General features: G+C 34.5%; 1 protein-coding gene across 1 annotated transcript in view; it reads right to left on the bottom strand.

The window, feature by feature from the left end:
* Window positions 1–560: 560 nt before the first annotated feature.
* The window catches only part of LOC143251573 (putative carbonic anhydrase-like protein 2), a 169,854-nt gene continuing 149,649 nt past the window's right edge, over window positions 561–20,765 (bottom strand). Inside the window, exons 6-9 of the mRNA XM_076502844.1 lie at window positions 18,639–18,705; window positions 4,381–4,535; window positions 1,163–1,294; window positions 561–587 (exon numbers count right to left, since the gene is read on the bottom strand). Of these exons, the coding sequence (XP_076358959.1) occupies window positions 561–587; window positions 1,163–1,294; window positions 4,381–4,535; window positions 18,639–18,705 (381 nt within the window). The remainder of the gene's footprint in view (window positions 588–1,162; window positions 1,295–4,380; window positions 4,536–18,638; window positions 18,706–20,765) is intronic.

Genomic DNA, 20,765 nt, shown 5'->3' with positions numbered 1-20,765 from the left:
ACGAGTTGCTTGAATTTTTTTGTTTTTGTTTTTGAATTTTGCGCAAATCTACTCGAGGTCTATCTGCGCTAGCCGTCCCTAATTTAGCAGTGTAAGACTAGAGGGAAGGCAGATAGTCATCATCACCCACCGCCAACTCTTGGGCTACTCTTTTACCAACGAATAGTGGGATTGACCGTCACATAATAACGTCCCCATCGGCTGAAAGGGCGAGCATGTTTGGTGCAACCGGGATTCGAACCCGCGATCCTCGGATTACGAGTCGAGCGCCTAAACACGCTTGGCCATACCGGGCCCGAGTTGCTTGAAATGACGAGCTTGTTTCTTTCATCAGAAAAACGTTACGTTTCGGCAAGAAAGAAACGTGAATTATTGTTTATCCTTTAGTTCATTATCAGGGCCGTAGAAAGCGGAAAGGCCAGTAAGACCATGTCCTGAACACATTTTTATGTATAGGTGTGACTTAAGTATTAAAACTTCTGTTAACTCATTACCTTGCGTAGTATTTGTAGTTAAAATGGATAAAGATTTCACCTCATATTATTAAACATTAAAACATTTTATGGGGAACATGTCCCCAGGCTCTCCTAGAGATGGAAAAGTTTACCATTTAGTTCATTAAGTGAAAATAAGACCAGTTTTAAATTCCCGAAAGTAGCCTAACTTACTGATAAATGTGAAAATATTTTTTCTAATCTTTCTATTGATTGTCAAAGAATAAAGACCTAAAACTGTAAGTACTAGAAGCAATAATTCTATATACAAATATGGTTAGGTCTAATTAATAACCACGTCTGTTGTTATAAGTATTAAAATGTTGTTATTGACAAAGAACAGTATAAAATAGTGAATGTGTTAAACATTGTGGTTAAATTTAAGTATATTAAAAATTTCAGAAAACGTGAAAGCAAGAACAAACTGAGATGAATTTATAAAAATTTTCGTAAGGTTAACTTTCTCACCTATTCTATTGGTTAAGATGTGGAGTAAAAGTAACGTAAATTTAAGTAAATAACGACAACAAGTAAATAATTTAGCAAGTAATAAGTACTGCAATTACTTGGCAACCGCAAGTCAAAGAGTCCAAAGCTTACCCTTTACATGTTAATTGAGACCACACACAATTGTTGTTTTTAAAGTATTTTATCAGCCTCTAGCTTACCTTGTGACGATTGAAATCAATGTTTGTTCTGAGCAAACGATGGTGCATGGCTTGTGTAGGCCTAAAATTGTTGACTAGGGGCGCTTTAGGGTTGTCTTGTTCTCCTTGCATTGGCTGTTTAAGTGCGTAGAGCTGTTTGTTAAAAAGTATGTGTGTTAAGAACGAAAAATCATGTTTTAAAAATAATATACAAAAAGAACAACAAAAATGTACCCACAAAATTATAAGATGTTGGTTATCTGATTATCAGTAATAGTTGTGTTTCAATTTCCACTTTATTATTATAAAGTATTTTAAAATAAATTTATAGTTTCTCAAAATATCGTTCTAAGAGGGGATGTGTTTCGGTTTCACGCTAATATCATTTTCTTAACAAGTTACACGTCCAAAGTATGTAAAGACACTGTCTAATCTCGAAATTCTCTGCAAATCACAATGTTTAGAGAGTCACAATGTTGAATAAAGAAGTGGTTTTGGATTCTTTTGAACTCTCTGCGGCTGGCTTTATTTAAGTCGCTTTCTATTAGAATATTAGACAAACATATCACTACTAGCTTAAGAATACAAGAAATTTATTTTTATTTTTCCTTGAACGAGGCAGTTGGAGAAAAATGTCACGTTTTTAAGTGTTCGGAGCGTCATACAACCAAAGGGTGTACAATAGCTATACCCTCTCAAGGGACTGTTCAAGAAGTTATATACATGCGTTTCTTTTCCCCGGGGCAAATGCTGAAAGAAACTCTATGAAATGTAAAAGTTTTGAAATTCGAAATAAAAACACAGACTTTCTGGGAAGTTGACTATATGTGTTCTTATTGAGGACACGCGGACCAATGAGAAAATCCGAGAAAAACATAATTTCATACATGTTTACGGTACCATCGTATTGTTTGTTTGATTTACTTGTAAATTCTATTTGAATAGATTCCTAGGTGACTGTTTATCCAAAAGAAAAACACAGAGCACAGCTGGGTCGTATAAATTGCTATCCGGGAATGGACTGCACGCATTTATCAAATGAAACGGATCATAATCTACTTAGTGTATGCTTTCTTTGTCAACTATAAAGGCTCACTGTATATTGGAAACAGAAGAAATAATGTATATATATATGTATAAATTGGTAGTCCATATTATGTAAGCATTTCTTTATTCTAGTGAGCATACTCTGTGGTATGTGAATAAAATTTTGCTTCGGTCTTGAGATTCTATAAGTGTTTCCGTGGTTACTCTACGCATCAGTGCTAACCAGTTAACATTTGGGAGGTATTGATAATATTATTATTTTTAACTGCAACATAACTGACAGTTATTAAGTGAATGATACCCAACATATTTATTGTTTTAACTGGTTGCTCTCTTTTCAGTATTATCATTTTCGATACCTTCATAATTTGACTTTGACGTACATCAAAATTGCATACTTACTATCTTCATAATTTGACTCTGACGTACATCAAAATTTCATACTTACTATCTTCATAGTTTGACTCTAACATACATCAAAATTTCATACTTACTATCTTGATAATTTGACTCTGACGTACATCAAAATTTCATACTTACTATCTTCATAATTTGACTCCAACATACATCAAAATTTCATACTTACTATCTTGATAATTTGACTCTGACGTACATCAAAATTTCATACTTACTATCTTCATAATTTGACTCTGACGTACATCAAAATTTCATACTTACTATCTTGATAATTTGACTCTGACGTACATCAAAATTTCATACTTACTATCTTCATAATTTGACTCTGACGTACATCAAAATTTCATACTTACTATCTTCATAATTTGACTCTGACGTACATCAAAATTTCATACTTACTATCTTCATAATTTGACTCTGACGTACATCAAAATTTCATACTTACTATCTTCATAATTTGACTCTGACGTACATCAAAATTTCATACTTACTATCTTGATAATTTGACTCTGACGTACATCAAAATTTCATACTTACTATGAGTGGTTTGAGACATGTTTAACTCATTTAATTAATTCTATTCCAATGTTTCGCTTAAAATTCATAATGATAAAGTAGAGAAATAAAACGTCATGAACAAATTACGTGTGTTAAATATAGGGAAAGAAACACACGAAGAGTCAACGGAAACAACTGATTCGAAAAACAATATTTCATCAGCACCTTCATTTATCATGTTTTGTTTCAAAACATGAAGCAGAGTTTTTGATTTGTGGGTGCATAGTACATGAGTAATTAACTGAAATAAACGTTCCTCCGTGATCATCAGCTGCTACGAGAGCATTTTGCATAGTTAATCGTTGAAGGAAATCCAACATTTGTGCGTTTAGAAAACATAATGTGTACTTACATTCTCCTGGTTACATAACGACGTTCATAAAATGTAATAAAACGTTAAGGTTTGGTTTGTTTTGAATTTCGCGCAAAGCTACTCGAAGGTTATTTGTGCTGACCGGCCCTAATTTAGCAGTGTAAGACTAGAGGGAAGGCAGCTAGTCATCACCCCCCGTCAACTCTTGGGCTACTCTTTTATCAACGAATAGTGGGATTGATCGTTACATTACAACGTCCCCACGGCTGAAAGGGCGAAAATGATTAATGTAACGGGGCTTCGAACCTGCAATCCTCAGATTACGAGTCGAGTGCCTTAAACATCTGGCCATGCCGGGCCTAAAACGTTAAGGATGTTAATTTAGAATGTTAAGGCGTTTATTGTAATATATTTAGGGTTTATATCGCGCTTTAAAGCCTAATATCTTTTTTTAAAAAAAAACACAAACAATATTACTATGTAAATATTGTTGCGTACAAAATGTTTAACAGTTCTTATAAATATTTTATACTTTAAAGATGAAATTTAGAAATATCGGCAGAGGTATTTACAATATAGTATTTATTTGTTTGTTTGTTGCTAAGCTCAGAGCTACACAATGGATTATCTGTGCTGTGCCAACCACAGGTTTTGAAAAGAGGCTTTTAGTATTATCAGCCTTCTGACTTACCACTGAGCTCTTAGGGGTCTACAACATAGTGAGAAAGGGCTAAGTGATCAGTTTGAACTACTGTCGTGGGCTGCCACAAATAAATTATATTGATTACACTGTTGTAAACAGATCAAAACTTACTTTGTAAAACTTTCTTTGTGGAAAAGTTGCTGTTTAAAACAAAACAAAACTAGGAATAATGAATTTAGTTATAGGACTATATAGACGTACCTGTTGTTTTGTTATATAAATTGGTTTGTTCATCACAAGCCATGTAACAGTCTCGTGACATCCAGGCATTGTTAATGAACCCTCATACGTAGTGTAAAAATTGGTATCAGGAAGAAGTTCTCGGACTGAGAAAGAATTCAGAACAGCCTGTTGTCCTGGAAATAAATAATATTTAAAAGGAAGGTTTAGAATGATATCGACGAGCTACTAAAATCCTGATACCAAGGAAAAATGTGCCATATTCGAATGCAAATGCAAACGCACAACTATTTGTGATATCTTTAAATAAAAAAAATAAATTATTCTTTCACAAGATTGCATAGATATATATATAGATATCAGCAGATGAGTTTTAAAATTTCATGATTATTTTATGGACTACAACAGAAAAATATCTGTCAACTCTGCCAAATTAGGCGGGATCCTATTGAACTACACCCGATACACAAAACAGGTTACAAGGAAAGGAAATACGTAGAATTTTATAAAAAATATGCATTAGCCAATCACAGTGGTTTTTACTTAAGTGCTTAGGATAAAATGTTTGGGTTTAATATTTGAGTACACTACTTTCCCACTTTTCTCTGAATATGAATGAAAAATATTTAAATGAATAGTATTTTACTGAATTAGCTGAACTAAGTTAAATTTGAGAATAAGTAAAAATGAGGTATTTTCTACACTCGTAAATGTTGAGATTACATTTTTCCTCTCTATTGAAAATTTCATATATTGACAAGTTGAACGTAGGATGGTATTTACTAATATACCTGGTTACGTATTGGGTTTAGATGCATAGTTTTATTTCTCGAGATACTATCAGGGGTGTATTGGATATATTTGGTTTACCGTTAGAAAGGCATTTACTCATACTATTTTCTGACAGAAAAGTACTCTGTGCTTGATGAGTTTTTCTGTAAAGTTATTCGAGTTTTTAATAAAAATTTCCAGGTCCATGTGTCTTAAATCTCCAGGCATCATTTGAAGGTTTAACCATAAAGCTTTATATTGTAAGTGAAAATAAATTAATTTTCAGTGGAGCCAAAGCTCCTAACAAGGTTATCTTTGAAGAAACAAATGAAATCCAGCCGTAATACCCAGAAATTTTAACAGCTCAGAAAATAATTATAAGTGCTGATAAAACTTGATATATTTAAATACCACGCCAACTGTAGTGTAGACAAGAACCCAGTTAATTGTAGCTTTATTACTAAGTCATAAAACCTACTTTTACTAATTTAATTACTTATTTGTTTCGGATATTCAGACAAAGCTACACAATATCTATCTGCTTAAGCTGTCCCTAATTTTAAATTGATAAATTAGAGGAAAGACAGCTAGTCAGCAGTATTCACTGTTGATACTTACAACACTCAATCGAAACGGGAAATTTAACATTTACTCTTATAATAAACTCACATCCCGTGGGCAAATTTGTAGTAAGAGAACAAGAATAGTGGATCCACGAATCCACATTCCAGCATTTTGGAGAATTCAAATACTAACGTTTAATGTGTGTGTTTTCTTATAGCAAAGCCACATCGGACTGTCTGTTGAGTCCACCGAGGGGAGTTGAACCCCCTGGTTTTAGCGTTGTAAATCCATAGACTTACCGCTGAACCAGCGAGGGACCCAACGTTTAGCTAATGAAGCTTAATATAACGATGAACTATTTTAAACGACATTAAGAACAAATCGACTTTTGGACATAGAAGCTCCAAACTCCAACAGGATCAATTTACAATTAATCAGCGACAACGAACGGCCTATTGATGATATCACAACAACAATAAGAAGAAAGTTACTTTAGGGTTAGAAAACTTGTCTTATTTGTATCATAGCTGAGTTAAAACATATCGTTCCTCATACTGTCTTTACTTATTGCTTAAGATGGATCCCAATATCCAAATGATTTTCGTTTTCCTTATCGTTACCAAGACTCTCAATTACCAGCAGTAACAGAATACTTAGTAGATATCTAGCTTTGCCATTCTTTACGCAAACAAATATTTTTCTTTCTTTCTCTTCCCAGTATGTCTGGCTGGTTTTGTGCATTCGAGTCGCAATCTGAGGGTCGAGGGTTCGAATCATCGTCACACCAAACATGCTCGCTTTATCAGCCGCAAGGGTGTTATTATGTTAAGATCAATCCCACTATTTGTTAGTAAAGAGTAACCCCAGAGCTGACGGTGGGTGATGATGACTAGCTACCTCTCCTCTAGTCTTACAGTATTAAATTAGGGACGGCTAGCGCAGATATTCCTTGTGTAGCTTTGCGTGAAATTCAAAACAAACAAACACATTTTTTCTGATTTACTTATTGTTTTCACAATTGTTTTGACGAATATTCAGAACATGATCTAAATTCTAACGAATATTTTGAAAAAGAAAATCGCGACCTTTGTTATGGTATTGTCGTTTGTAACACCTCACAGTGCTTTGCAGTGAAATCCATATGGTATTGTCGTTTGTAACACCTCACGGTGCTTTGTAGTGAAATCCATATGGTATTGTCGTTTGTAACACCTCACAGTGCTTTGCAGTGAAATCCATATGGTATTGTCGTTTGTAACACCTCACAGTGCTTTGTAGTGAAATCCATATGGTATTGTCGTTTGTAACACCTCACAGTGCTTCGTCGTTTGCATGTGAACTTAATTAAATATATAATTATAGAAACCGGTAAAAACATGAGAATAGAATCGTTACAGACAAATGTAGCACAAGGAATTTCATTATACTTTTAGATATCGCAGTGACATAAAACAACAAATACTGACATTTCTTAAATAACTGAGAGTCTTGTATTTGTTGAATTTCACTAAACGTTACTCAAATGATAACTGTGTTAGGTGCCCCTGATTTAGAAATGATACACCTGAAATAAGGCAGTTAGTCGACACCATCCACCGACAACTCATAGGTTACTCTTTACCAACATAAAGCACCATTGACTGTAAAATTGCAATGCTTCCACAGCTGAAAGGACGAGCATATTCGGTGATGTGATTCGAACCCGTGACTTTCAGATTGTAAGAAGAGCTCCCTAAACGCCTGGCCAAGTAACAGCCAGTATCTACCAAGATATATTTGTAATAAACTCAATTACAGAAGTTAATGATGCTGTTGGTTATACTTATATCCCAACATCGCACATAGCAGTGGATTTGTACTGCCAAACCAGGCTATAAAAAAAGTGGATTTTCCAAATTTAGATCATTCGTTTCCGGCTAGTATTGTGGATTTCAATCTTTAGAGGAGTTGTTATTTTATATGTCTTAAGATACACCAATAATCGTATATCACAAACAGAGCAATCGTTCCTAGACAGTATTATACTTTGAACAAAGTCTGATATTTAATGGGTTAAAATCGTTGAAAACTTCGTAAATTTTCTATACTGGTTTTATAAAGATGAGTCACTGATAATTAAGCTTATTATATTGAATTTTTAGCAGTATATGTAACACTAAATTTCGGAAGAATTGGTTGGCTGGAGTTATACTTCCCGATTTTTTGTTATTGTTTTTGAATTTCGCGCAAAGCTACTCAAGGGCTATCTGCGCTAGCCGTCCCTAATTTAGCAGTGTAAGACTAGAAGGATGGCAGCTAGTCATCACCACTCACCGCCAACTCTTGGGCTACTCTTTTACCAACTAATAGTGGGATTGACCGTCACATTATAACGCCCCCACGGCTGAAAGGGCGAGCATGTTTGGCGCGACGTGGATGCGAATCCGCGACCCTTAGATTACGAGTCAAACGCCTTAACCCACCTGGCCATGCCGGGCCCTATACTTCCCGAAGTATATGTCGAATTGAGAATATATATTTGGTTAAGAATTTCGTTATATGTTGCATGTAACATCATAAAGTATTATAAAGTCATATACAAAACAACTAAATGTGTACGCCTATGCTATTGAATCGACCAATCAGGGGAGAGACTTTCAAGATTTAATAAAATTCACATTTCTTGCTTGGGACAAAAAATGTCTCAACTGGGAATGGTGTTACATTCCAATCATTAGTTCTAACGGTATTGAACGAGTTGTGTTAGATTGTTATACCTAAAAATGTATATTTTAATATAGTACTAGATAAACATGTATAAGTATGATTACGCTACACCACGTTTAAAAAAATGCATGAGTTTTTATTTCCATTTCTATGGAATAAAAGTTGATTTGGAAATAGAAGCAGCTTCTTCGCACTGTGCACTTATAAAGACGTTCTAATGCAAGAGTTGAGGATTTCATCTTAACTACTATACGTTTGGAAACATTTTAAATTAAAATCGTTACAGTTATTGGAGAAGAAGTCGCTCGAGTGGAAAGAATTAGGAAGAATATTTAGAATTAAATCTGCTTCCAGTATTGAGTTCTTGGCTCACTCCTGATAGAATAAAAAAAATGGATAATCAGATAAAGTCGAGGGTATCTCATATTTGTACGAACTTCATTCCTTTTTATTTTGGAATGAGAACTAAAGCGTAAAAAAATTACAAGACCCCAGACATTTTCCTATAACCAGTAATTCATAGCATACAGACTGACAAGTCTTTTTGAAATATTGAAGTGACGTTGTTGAAACATTAGATTTACTCATATTTAGCTGGGATTGTTACAAGGCTTTACAAATATAATTCTTAACCCCCAAGATATATTTATTGAAAAGGAAACGAAGAATTATTTATAAAACTTATTTAAAAACGTATTAAATACCATAAAAGTCTAAGTTTACTTGTAATTTATTGATTGAAAAATTTGTATTTCAATAAGTTTCTTGAGTGAATTTCGTAATAAATTTTAAATCAGCTAAAGAAGAAAATATTTACATTCAAGAACTTCGACTTATAAAAATCCATATTAAACGTACCAATAAAACTGCACAACTAACTGTGATGTAGTTTTATACCACAGTAATAAATTTGTACAGAGCACATATTCTATGTCTGGTACAAACAACTGGGTGCTAGTTCGTAAAAGGCTGCAAAATTCACTAAAATTGCTCGGTTGAGGAAGGTACGCAAAAATACCCTGGCAGGAATATCGACTTTTTAAACTACGTTACGAATGCCTTTAATTTCGTCTAAATAATAATAATATTTTTTGTTATATTTCAAGCAACCCATTTTTATGTGCGTGTACATACGTTTGTGATGAAATTTCACGTTTTATCCGAAAAATGTAACGCTGATATTATTAAATCCAATGTATTTATATAGTCAATAGTCTGTAATGAATGTTATATTTGATATTTAGAAGCATTAGTTAACAAGGTTAACTTCAAAATAAATTAGAATCTGTTTTATTATCACGTACTTAACAGTTTACTCTCTGCTTTTTGTCGTTATTATAAATAATTGACTAACAACAGATCCAGTAAATGCTCGACCTTCCATTAAAGACAATCATAACGCGGTCTTATTGGAGGGATTTTGAGATACTTATCTTGTCCAAACAAAAAAACATTGGTGAATCATAGATTTATTTGAGAGGTTTTGTAACATAATCATCCAATTCATAAATATTAAAAACACACTAGTCTTCGAATGTATATCACCTCATTCGATTCGAAATGAGTTGTTCTATCGCGGTATCAGTCTGAAGTCTAGGAACCTTATGAAAGTAAACAGTAAAATAACTGAACGGCAAATAAACGTTTTAAGAGATGTTTCACATAGATTTAATAGTTCAAAAATCTATTAAAGTTTTCATTTATTTAAACCATTAAACTAAAGCAGACGTTATTCCATAAAACACCACTTACAACACAGAAGTAACTGATTAAGTTTACAGTACCAATTGTCTGTATAAGTAAGGCTTAATACCAAAAGAAACACAAGGGGTTGCATAGTACCACAACGTTTGTTGCTTGCTCTATTATTTCAGTTTTTTAAATACCTCATTTCGAAACATTTTTAAACGCATGGATTACTTTCATCATCAAACACAAACATTTTATTGGGAAAACAACAATACATCACGTGAATTGCTCTATCAAACAGTAAGCATTTAATGAGTGAAAAGATATTAAAAGACGTCCAATTAGTCATGCACTTAAAATCAGATGTCATTCAACGATGGTCAACATCATACATATATTAGGTTGAGGAATAATTCGTGAGCGTTTTTAAATAATTTCATTCAAGCATTACATGCAAGACTATACAATACTTCAATGCATGAACACATTACACCCAAAACATTTATTATGATACTTTATTTCATGTAATACCTAGGTATATAGTATGCATTGTTTTAAACGAAATTGCAAGAAATTAAATGCGAAAAGCAGATGGTATCGAAAATGCTCGATTTTGTCCACTTGACATTCCATTTAATGAGCTGAAAATGAAAGCAAAAATTAAAGACATATGAAAATCAAACACATCATCTATTAAGGCAAACAATTATCTACCAAATGACATGAAATATTTTGCGAAAGCGTTTCATTTATGAATATATTTTTTAACTTGCAAAAACGCTCACGAATTATTCCTCAACCCAATAGTTTATTGGGTCTTAAGTCTACTGATCTTTGTAAGATTATTTGCCACGTTGAGAGAGTTGTAGATTTTTAAATAATTGGTCCACGCTATTTATTATACATTGTTAACAAACTATAAACATTTGATTTTAGCTTCATGCAAGATTTTGAATTCGTTTCTACTCTAATAATAATACACAGCTTAAAAATAAAGTTAAGCTATTAAGTATTTTATCATCCTATACTCCAGCTAAAGTTTTAATATATATTCAAAAAGTTTAGAAAAGGCAATTTGTATTTCTTTTTCACCGCTTAAATACAATTCTTACGAAGGAATCTAACTAAGGTTTTGTGACATAATCAAGATTGTGAAAAAAATGACTTTTAGTCATTCTTTTGTTTGTTTTGTGGTTTTCTTTTAATTTCGCGCAAAGCTACACGAGGGCTATCTGCGCTATCCGTCTTTAATTTAGCTGTGTGAGACTAGAGGGAAGGAAGCTAGTCATCACCACTCGTAGCCAACTCTTGGGTTACTCTTTTACCAATTAACAGTAGAATTGACCGTCACATTATAACGCCCCACTGCTTAAAGGGTGGGCATGTTTAGTGTGACGAGGATCCGAACCCACGACCCTCAGATTACGAGACGAGTGCCCTTACGCCTGATCATGGTTTGTTTGGAATCAAGCACAAAGCTACACAATGGGCTACCTGCACTCTGCCCATCACGGGTATCAAAACCCAGTTTATTTTGGTGTGAATCCGCAGACATACCGCTGTTTCACTGGAGGACTCTGGTCATGTCGGATCGTTTAGTCATTCTAGATTTGCAGATGTGACTCATTTAAAGTGGTAAGTTATTTGAAAAAAATAAAACTCATCAACGATGTGTAAGGTTAACTTACTTTAATGCTGTAGCAACAACAGAAATTGGAGACCGAATTATAGAGTGTTTGATATTACGTAGTTTCTAATGCATAGTATCACGACATGTAAGTTTAGGCTTGAGGTTGATGTTTTCCATATTTCATTTCTTTTCACTATTTGATTAAAACTAGTGTAAGGAGTTAACTAATCATCGAAACGTTTTAGAAGGCTTAGTCCTAATATTTAAAGAATGAGAGATGTTGAATGTTTCTCTTGTCGTTGCATTGTATGGTTAAATTTGTATATATTGTGTTGTTTCCTGGGAGTATGAGTTACATTTTATATGAGACAATATTCTGTATTTTATTCGGTTATTCATAAATGTTGTACATTGAAGAATAAGGAATTTATGAATACGTCATCTCATGCTTCACAAAACGCTTGTATTGAGTTTTTATACAAATATTTAATAAGTGCGTGTGTTGTTTCCTACAGTGAAGCCTCCCAGTGGCACAGATGTATTTCTGTGGACTTACAATGCTAGAATCTGGGTTGCGATGCCCATAGCGTGCAGAGCACAGGTAGGCCATTGTGTATCTTTGTGCTTAGCTTCAAACATCAACAACGTATATAGGAAATTCATATTAGGCTACCTGCTGTGTTTACCGAGAGGAATCGAACCCCTGATTTTAGTGTTATAAACCGCTTTCCCACCTAAGGGGTTTATTTAATAAGAATATACACAAATCAAGTGTAAATAAGATCACCAAACAAATGCTGATAATTTGATTCTGAAGGCCATGGATAGATAACTTCGCCATCTTAGAAAATATTGAACTAAATAATATTTAATAATTTCACCAATTAATTTGTAGAATATTCACTGTATATTGGATAACACTAGACTACTGAAACAAATTGGTTGTATGTATAAATTTTCAATTATAAAGACTAATAATTTTAATTGAATAAGAAAGAAATAACATGTTAACCGTAGTACATCTGCCATAACCAGTGCCGTTGAAGCCTTCACCAGTTACACTGCACAATAAAGTTTTTCCATCTTGAACACTTTTGGGTGTTCCTTATAGATTTTTAGCTGCTGATCAGGGAAATCACACCCAAATTTGCCCATCACGTACAGTTTCATCGAAATCTTTAGTTTTGTATTGTTTTTTTTATATTTGTGTCCAAAATTTTCGTTTCTGTAAGAGACCTATGAACAATGTTTTGTGCAGTCTGGGCATCTCAGGCATAAAATCAGGCCAGGTTTGAAGGTGTTCTGTGGAAGTATGCAGCCCTGGGGCATGCCTGGGCAGATCGGAGCCAGCTTGACGCTGTCTCATCAGGCTATACATCAGGCTTGCATACACACATGCTTCTCATTGGATTAATATAGATCTTATAGTGCGTACATATTGTTTCAGAATATAGCATTGCCTCAGTAGTACTGTAACAAGTAAGTTAGATGTTATAGACGTTTTATCGGACGATTGGTATCGGTCAATATGTCTCGTTAATGTCGTAACAGCCGCGATACATTCTACTATATTTGTGGCGAGTATACACTTGTTCATCAGAGACGCTCATTGACTGCTCATGTGAAGAAAGCATATCATCTGTATTTCGGCTGTAAAATTGGTGATCAAGACCAGGAATGGGTGCCTCACATTTGTTGTGCGACATGTGCTGTCTGTCTGAGAGCTTGTCTCAGAGGCACTCGAAAGACAATGCCGTTTGCTGTCCCGATGATATGGCGAGAACAGAAAGACCATGTGACGGACTGTTATTTCTGTTTGACTAATGTGTCTGGTTTTTCTGCCAAAAACAAGAAGTCAATTGAATACCCTAATCTGCCTTTAGCAATGAGACCCGTGCCACATGACGACAGTCTTCCAATTCCGAAACCACAAGAGGAATGGACCTTAGACGAACCAGATGAAGAAACTGCAATGCAGGGGACTGGCAGCGACATTGATCCGGATTTTGAACCGTGCTCTTCAAGAGATCCACATCTCATAACACAGTCAGAATTAAACGATCTGGTCAGAGATTTGAGTCTGTCAAAAGCAAAACCGAATTGCTGGGTTCGAGACTGCAGAAATGTTGTTTACTATCACCAGGTACGAAAATTTCTGTTTTTCGAAGCCGCCAAGATGATATAACCAAATTCTTTGCATAAGTTGACAGTCTCTGATTCTGTGTTGACATCAAAGGATTGTTCTCTGCTTTGGGTTGTGACCATGACCCGCAAGAGTGGCGTCTCTTTATTGATTCATCAATGTTAAGCCTCAAAGCTGCTGTTCTGTTACACAATGACAACGTTCACCCTTCAATACCTGTTGGCTATGCAGCACACATGAAAGAAACCTACGAGAACATGGAAATGTTGCTGAAGCACATCCAGTACAGCAAGTACAACTGGAATATCTGTGGAGATCTGAAAGTGTTACTGGGTCTGCAGCTCTGCTATACAAAACACTAATCAGTGATAACAAGAAAATCCACTTGTAGAGAAATATATATGTAGAAATGGCTGGTTTGGGTTGAGAAATTCTTTTATTTGGAGAAGCAAACAACGTTTCGACCTTCTTCGGTCATTATCAGGTTCACAAAGAAAGAAAGAGATAATTGACCGATAGCTGACCACATGCTTGAAGGGGGTTGCGTAACTGAGTATAGGAATGTAGAGGACTTGCTTAAATGTTTGATTATGTTATATTATTAATATAGGTATAAAGATGTTTCTCTGTATTGGTTTATTTTGGGCTTAAGTTGTTGTATAAGTAAGGCTTCTTTAATTTTGCCATTGTTTATGTTTGTTTCTTTATTTAGTATTTGGGTGTTTTCTATGGTTATGTTGTGTTTATTTAATTTGCAGTGTTCATAAACGTGTGAAAGTGACTTTTTATGTTCTTTAAATCTGGATTTCATTTTTCTACTTGTTTCTTCAATACACAAAGTACTGTTGTTTCTTCTGTGAATGGGACAGTCTCGCCAAAGAGTCACATTATTCTAGACAGAGCTGTCCACTCCGTACAACGTTAGTTCCAGCACAGAAAAATGTAGCGCATGAACCGCTTGTCGACCCGGCAAATTTTTTTTGCCTCCTCTTCACATAAAATTGGGACTTATGAAGAATTTCGTGAAAGCGATGAAGAAAGAAGGCGAAGGTTATCGTTATTTAAGACAGATGTTCCCAAGAATAACTGAGGCCAAAATCAAAGAGGGAATTTTCGTTGGCCCTCAGATCAGATATGTTATGAGTGACAAGCGGTTCGAAGATCTGTTAGTTGGGCCGGAAACGATTGCCTGGAAAGCCTTCAAAGACATTGTTCACAATTTTCTTGGCAAGTACAGAGCCCCACATTACATTCAGCTGGTAGACAAACTTCTCAAAGCATACTAAACAATGAAGTGCAACATGTCACTCAAGATTCAGTTCCTCCACTCACACTTGGACTTCTTCCCCGCAAATCTCGGTGCTGTCAGTGACGAACACGGTGAAAGGTTTCATCAGGACGTTGCTACAATGGAAAAACAATATCAGGGCAACTGTAATCCGTCAATGTTTGCTGAGTACTGTTGGACACTGCAACCTGATGCACCGGACATTGAATACAAACGAAAATCAGGAGCAAAACACTTTTAATTATGTTGAACTTAATAGCATATTAGAAACATAAACGCAATTAAATACGTTATTACAGGTAAACAGTTAACTGTCTATTTCTCAGAGTTCCTACGTGATGAAGCAAAACCAAAACTATATTTGTGCATACCCACTAGGTACCTGTCACAATCAGCAAAAACTTTTCAGAAAGCAAAACATTTAAAAAAATTGTTGTGCAGTATTATCAGTTGCTATATGCTCAGTTACTAGAAGAATAACTCTTTCATTGTGAATAGTATTAGCTTGCTAGATAATTCTGTAAATTTTCATGGCGATTATGTAACATTAATAATACAGGTTTATTATCCTTATAATTACAATAAATTCAAAATTCAAAATACGGAACGAAATTGGGGCGTTTTTGTTTATTTTTACAGATGGTTGAGCAAATTTTATCTAAACATTATTGGGGTCTCACCACTTCGTTGCTGTCCATGTTGCTACATCCAGTCATGCTCTACCTAACGCACATGTATCTTGGCAACAACGTCGAAGCGTAGATGTCACTGCAAAATACTACGTTGTAAGGCTGCTATATCCAAAGCACATTGGTTTTTCCTCCTTACATTCTATAATCCGTCGTGTACGATAAAACGACATCAAAACACTAGGCTTAACAGTCAACGGCACAGAAATCCATAGGGTGGCTTGACCCGTTTGTTTTTATATGGAATAACACAAATAACGGTTTGTCTCCAACCACGTAAAGTTTGCGACGGGTTGAATGAGTGTGTGTGTGTATGTGCGTGCGTGCATATTTTCTTATAGTAAAGCCCCATCGGGCTATCTACTGTGTCCATCAATGGGAATCGAACCCCTGATGTTAGCGTTGTAAATCCATAGACTTACCGCTGTCTCAAAGGTGGACTAGTTTGAATGAATATATTGTCCACAGACATTTTTTTCCCTTTTCAGATGGAGGCCATTCTAGATTATGTTAGGCACTATTGTTTAGGACACGTGAATGTCTTTCGTCAACGAATTTTGTGTTACTGGATTATCACCTGTTACGAGGATCATCTCTTTACCTACCACTAAGGTCTTTTTCTGGATGGTTGTGGCGCTTCATTGAATTGATCTGTATTCATTTACTTCCTGATGGTAAGACACATAAAAGATATCATCATCTCCCAAGTTCTAAATATCGATATGAACTCATCTGAATTCGATTACCTGATTTATTTGTATGGAACAACACGAATACATGCTTCATTCTCCATCTGCGTAAGACGTAAGAAAGTTGAACGGAAGGTACTACTAGAAGCCTTATCTTGGTTAATCCATATCATCCTTCCTGATTGCCATACAAATTCGGTATTTCTGTGTGGCATAAAGGATTAAAACATTGGTCTGATAGCAGGGTTAATTTTGACCTTTGTATGCACTTTCCTGACTCTTAACTTACCCCTGGTTCAGTATTCATTGATGATCACGAATCTTATTGAAAATGTTTTACGAAGCTCCGTGTACCGCATTTGTCATCACGTAATCAATTTTACCAATGGCTAAATACCATTCATACAGTTTTCCACAGTTTCTCTTCCTTTCATGGATGTGTCCTAGAAACAAATTGTGCGCACGTTTGCTGTCTCGCTGTCTCCTTACTATTGCTAATGACACATGGACGGCTTTTGCACTGATCTTTATATTCGCCGATTCTTACCTTTGTTTTCAGTATTTTAAGTTCTAAATGCATGATCCAAATACATCTTTATGATATAAATGTATGAAGCATTCGAAAAAGCAATCTATTTTCGATGGTATCACATTACTCGTGAAACGCCAATATCAAAATGTAGTTATTTTACGTGCCATTCCATCAACTTGATATCGGTTGTGTTTGGCACGTTTTCTTATGATTTGCACATTCAAAACTGTGTTAATATAACGTATTCAACCCTATGTGTAAAGTTTTTTAATATTCCAAACTCTTTAAATGTTTAAAGTATGAAACTTTGATTCTAATATGAAAGCTTAAAGTTAACAAGTCCTAAGCAGTGAACGATATTGACTGTCTTTCTATCACTACAGAAAGCTATGACAATGAAGTTGCATTATCTAACAAATATCTTGAGAAGACGTTAACATGAAATGCTGGTTTGGCGTGGAACTTAAGAGTTGTAACTTCTATAATTTAATGTATTTTAGAAATGTTTGCGTAACATCAAAAGCTATTTACCAATACTTTTACCACCTTGAATAATTCAATTTAAAAGTTAGATGAGTCATTCTTCGTCGTCATGGAAAGTTTAATCAGTAAATCAAAGTGTAAATCTATTTTAAAGGTATATAAATCGAATTTAACTATTTAAAGAACGCATCTGTGTAAGACTGTAGAAACCTCAAAATATGTCAGGAATGTTGGACATTCCATGTATCTGTTTCCATTATAATGAATTACAAATATTGTTGAGAATACCGTGGAAATTCAATAAAAGATATTGTGAAAATGCTAAATGAATCGACTAAAGCGACTCCATTGCTTAGTATAATTTGAAACATTAGGAACACAGGTCTCATCCTTTGCCATTAGTTACAGTTCTTCCAATAGAAAAATGTAGCTTTTGACAACATAAGGCTAAGAGATATCTTGACTCTTGTTTCTGAAGAACCCGTCCCATATAGAAATGTAGAGTTTGCTCTAAAATAACTGGGCGAAGCCTAAAAAGATGATAAAACAGAAATGAATTAACTTCATTAATGTTATATATCAAGTTTTAAAACTGTCTTTTTGTAGTATGTAGGTCGTGTTGATCGTAATGAAATTCAGAAAAAAATAGTTCCTAAAGCGTATTGTGGAAACAATCATAAACGTATGTAAAAGGTCCGGCATGACCAGGTGGGCTAAGGCGTTCGACTCGTAATCTGAGGGTCGCGGGTTTGAATCCCCGTCGCACCAAACATGCTCGCCATTTCAGCGATAGGGGCGATATAATGTGACGGTCAATCCCACTATTCGTTTGTAAAAGAGTAGTCCAAGAGTTGGCGGTGGGTGGTGATGACTAGCTGCGTTCCCTCTAGTCTTACACTGCTAAATTAGAGACGGCTAGCGCAGATAGCTCTCGTATAGCTTTGCGCGAAATTCAAACACAAATAAAACAAATAACGTATGTAAAAAAAAATTAATTAAATAAAAATGAAAAATAAAAGTGGACTCTTGATGCTAATTAATAAAAGTGGACTTTTAATGCTAATTAACATAAAAACTGAATAAAAGGCAACTTACCTTTGTAGAGAACTTTACTTAATTGGCTGGTCAGTAGTCGAAACTCCAAATTAGTTTCTACACCAATCTATAGAACGTTCATAAAATTAATAATGATTAGAATGTTAAATGGTTTTATTATTACTTTCATAATATACAGTTAAATGGGTGGTATTTAGTGTTAAAACTTCCCTATCAACATTTTGAGACTCTGATTTCCACACATTTACCATTGTTTTTCATTACGCATAAAACTACATTAACGGCTATCTGTGCTTCACCCACCACGGTTATCGAAAACCGATTTTTACTGGTATAAGTCGGCAGATATACAGGTGTGTCACTGTAGTGTTTCAACGTATTAACTGTAGAATATTATAGTTTGTTTTTAATTTCTAGAATAGTACTGGTATTTAAGTAAATGACTACTTACTTACGTATTTATTTATTGTTTCTAAAGCAAAGGGCCCTTCAGTGACACAGCGGTATGTCTGTGATCTTACGACGCTAGAACCTTGCTTTTGATACTTATGGTGGCCAGAGCACAGAGAGCTCGTTTTGCTGTTTTGGAGTCAACTTCAATTAATCTAAAGCAAATTACTTTGCCTGCACCAATCGTATCTATATTTACTTATTCAAATATCTTTTTTCGTATAAACTTTGCTGGGTATAAAAACGTTTTAATTTTACTTTAATCAAAAATCTACACTTTTCGTGAAAAATATACTTCGTAATTACTTTTAGTGTGCTATATTTGAATTATTTTAATGTGTTCTATCATTGTGCCTTTCATATCTAAATGATGTTTTTTTTTTAAATTTTAACTTAGATCCTGGAGCTAAATTTATTTTGGGTTTTGGTTTTAAAATGTCTCTCAATAAAGATTTATTTTGATTAGCAAAAGGCTGTGGAGACTTTTAATGAGTAGGAAAGACAGTCGTTAAAACTAGACTCTGGTATCATTATAAATAAATCTGTTAACCCTAAATTTACCATTATAATTTTTGATACCGGTAGACTCAACATATTGCACCATATTAAGTTTTTTTCTCGTTTGTTACAACACTCAGTGTAAAGAACCAACCCAAACAATTTCATAAAAAACACTTAATCCCTATGCAGAATACATAACCCTAACCTTGGAAGCAGTTGCAATATTGATGTGTATGTGTGTGTGTTTTCTTATAACAATGCCACATTAGGCTATCTGTTGAGTCTACCGAGGAGAATCGAGCCCTTTAATTTTAGCGTTGTAGGTCCGTAGTCTTACTGCTGTATACTTACTTTTAACTCATGTTATAAGGAACTTTTTAACCAAGAAGCATTCTTGGCTACACAGAATTTATAAGATAAATCTAGAAAACCAATACAGTCTTCAAACTTATTGGTATTTCTAAAGTTACTGTTCTCTGTAGATGCGGGTGCAGTTTGTAACTTTGTATTTAGTACACTTAGTACTAATGCCTTCATTTTAAATAAAGCAAAAATTAGTTTAGTGAATTAGTGGAGATTTCTAAACTTGTACGTAATGTAAACTAGTGATCTCTTGTACATTCATTTGCTTATATTTGATTATAAAATATTAAATTTTCATGATCAGAATTGTTTTTGAGTACTTTATGAATATAACTTTTACAAAACTTAAAGCGACCTACGCACATATATTTACATAAATATTTAAGTACCTCTTCATTTAATAGCTAAGTTCAGTAAATTGTGGTAAAACTTTCCTGAAAAGAAAAGGCAAATGGATCCCCTAAACATAAGCTTATTAACAATATTTGATAAACATATCATATTTTAAAAATTCTAAAACTTTGATTAACTTGTTTCAACAGTTAAATAATAAGCAAAATGTTCAGTCGCCACAATAGAGACTTTGTCAGTTTGTTTTGCTTCAATACATAAAATACATTGGTTAAAATATTGTTTGTTTGTTTAAATGAATGGTCAGGTCAGATAACCCTTTCATTGAAGCACAGGTTTTCGTTATTTGGTCCGAAGTTCCGACATGGCTAGGTGGTTAAGCCACTCGAATCGTAATCTCAGGGTCCCAAATTCGAATCCCCGTCACACCAAACCTGTTTGCCCTTTCAGCCGTGGGGGCGTTATAATGTTTCGGTCAATCCCACTATTCGTTGGTATAAG

This window comes from Tachypleus tridentatus, chromosome 6 (assembly GCF_004210375.1).
Source record: "Tachypleus tridentatus isolate NWPU-2018 chromosome 6, ASM421037v1, whole genome shotgun sequence".
Classification (NCBI taxonomy): domain Eukaryota; kingdom Metazoa; phylum Arthropoda; class Merostomata; order Xiphosura; family Limulidae; genus Tachypleus; species Tachypleus tridentatus.
The sequence above is the reverse complement of the archived record's forward strand: the minus strand, read 5'-3'. Positions and strand labels throughout refer to the sequence as shown.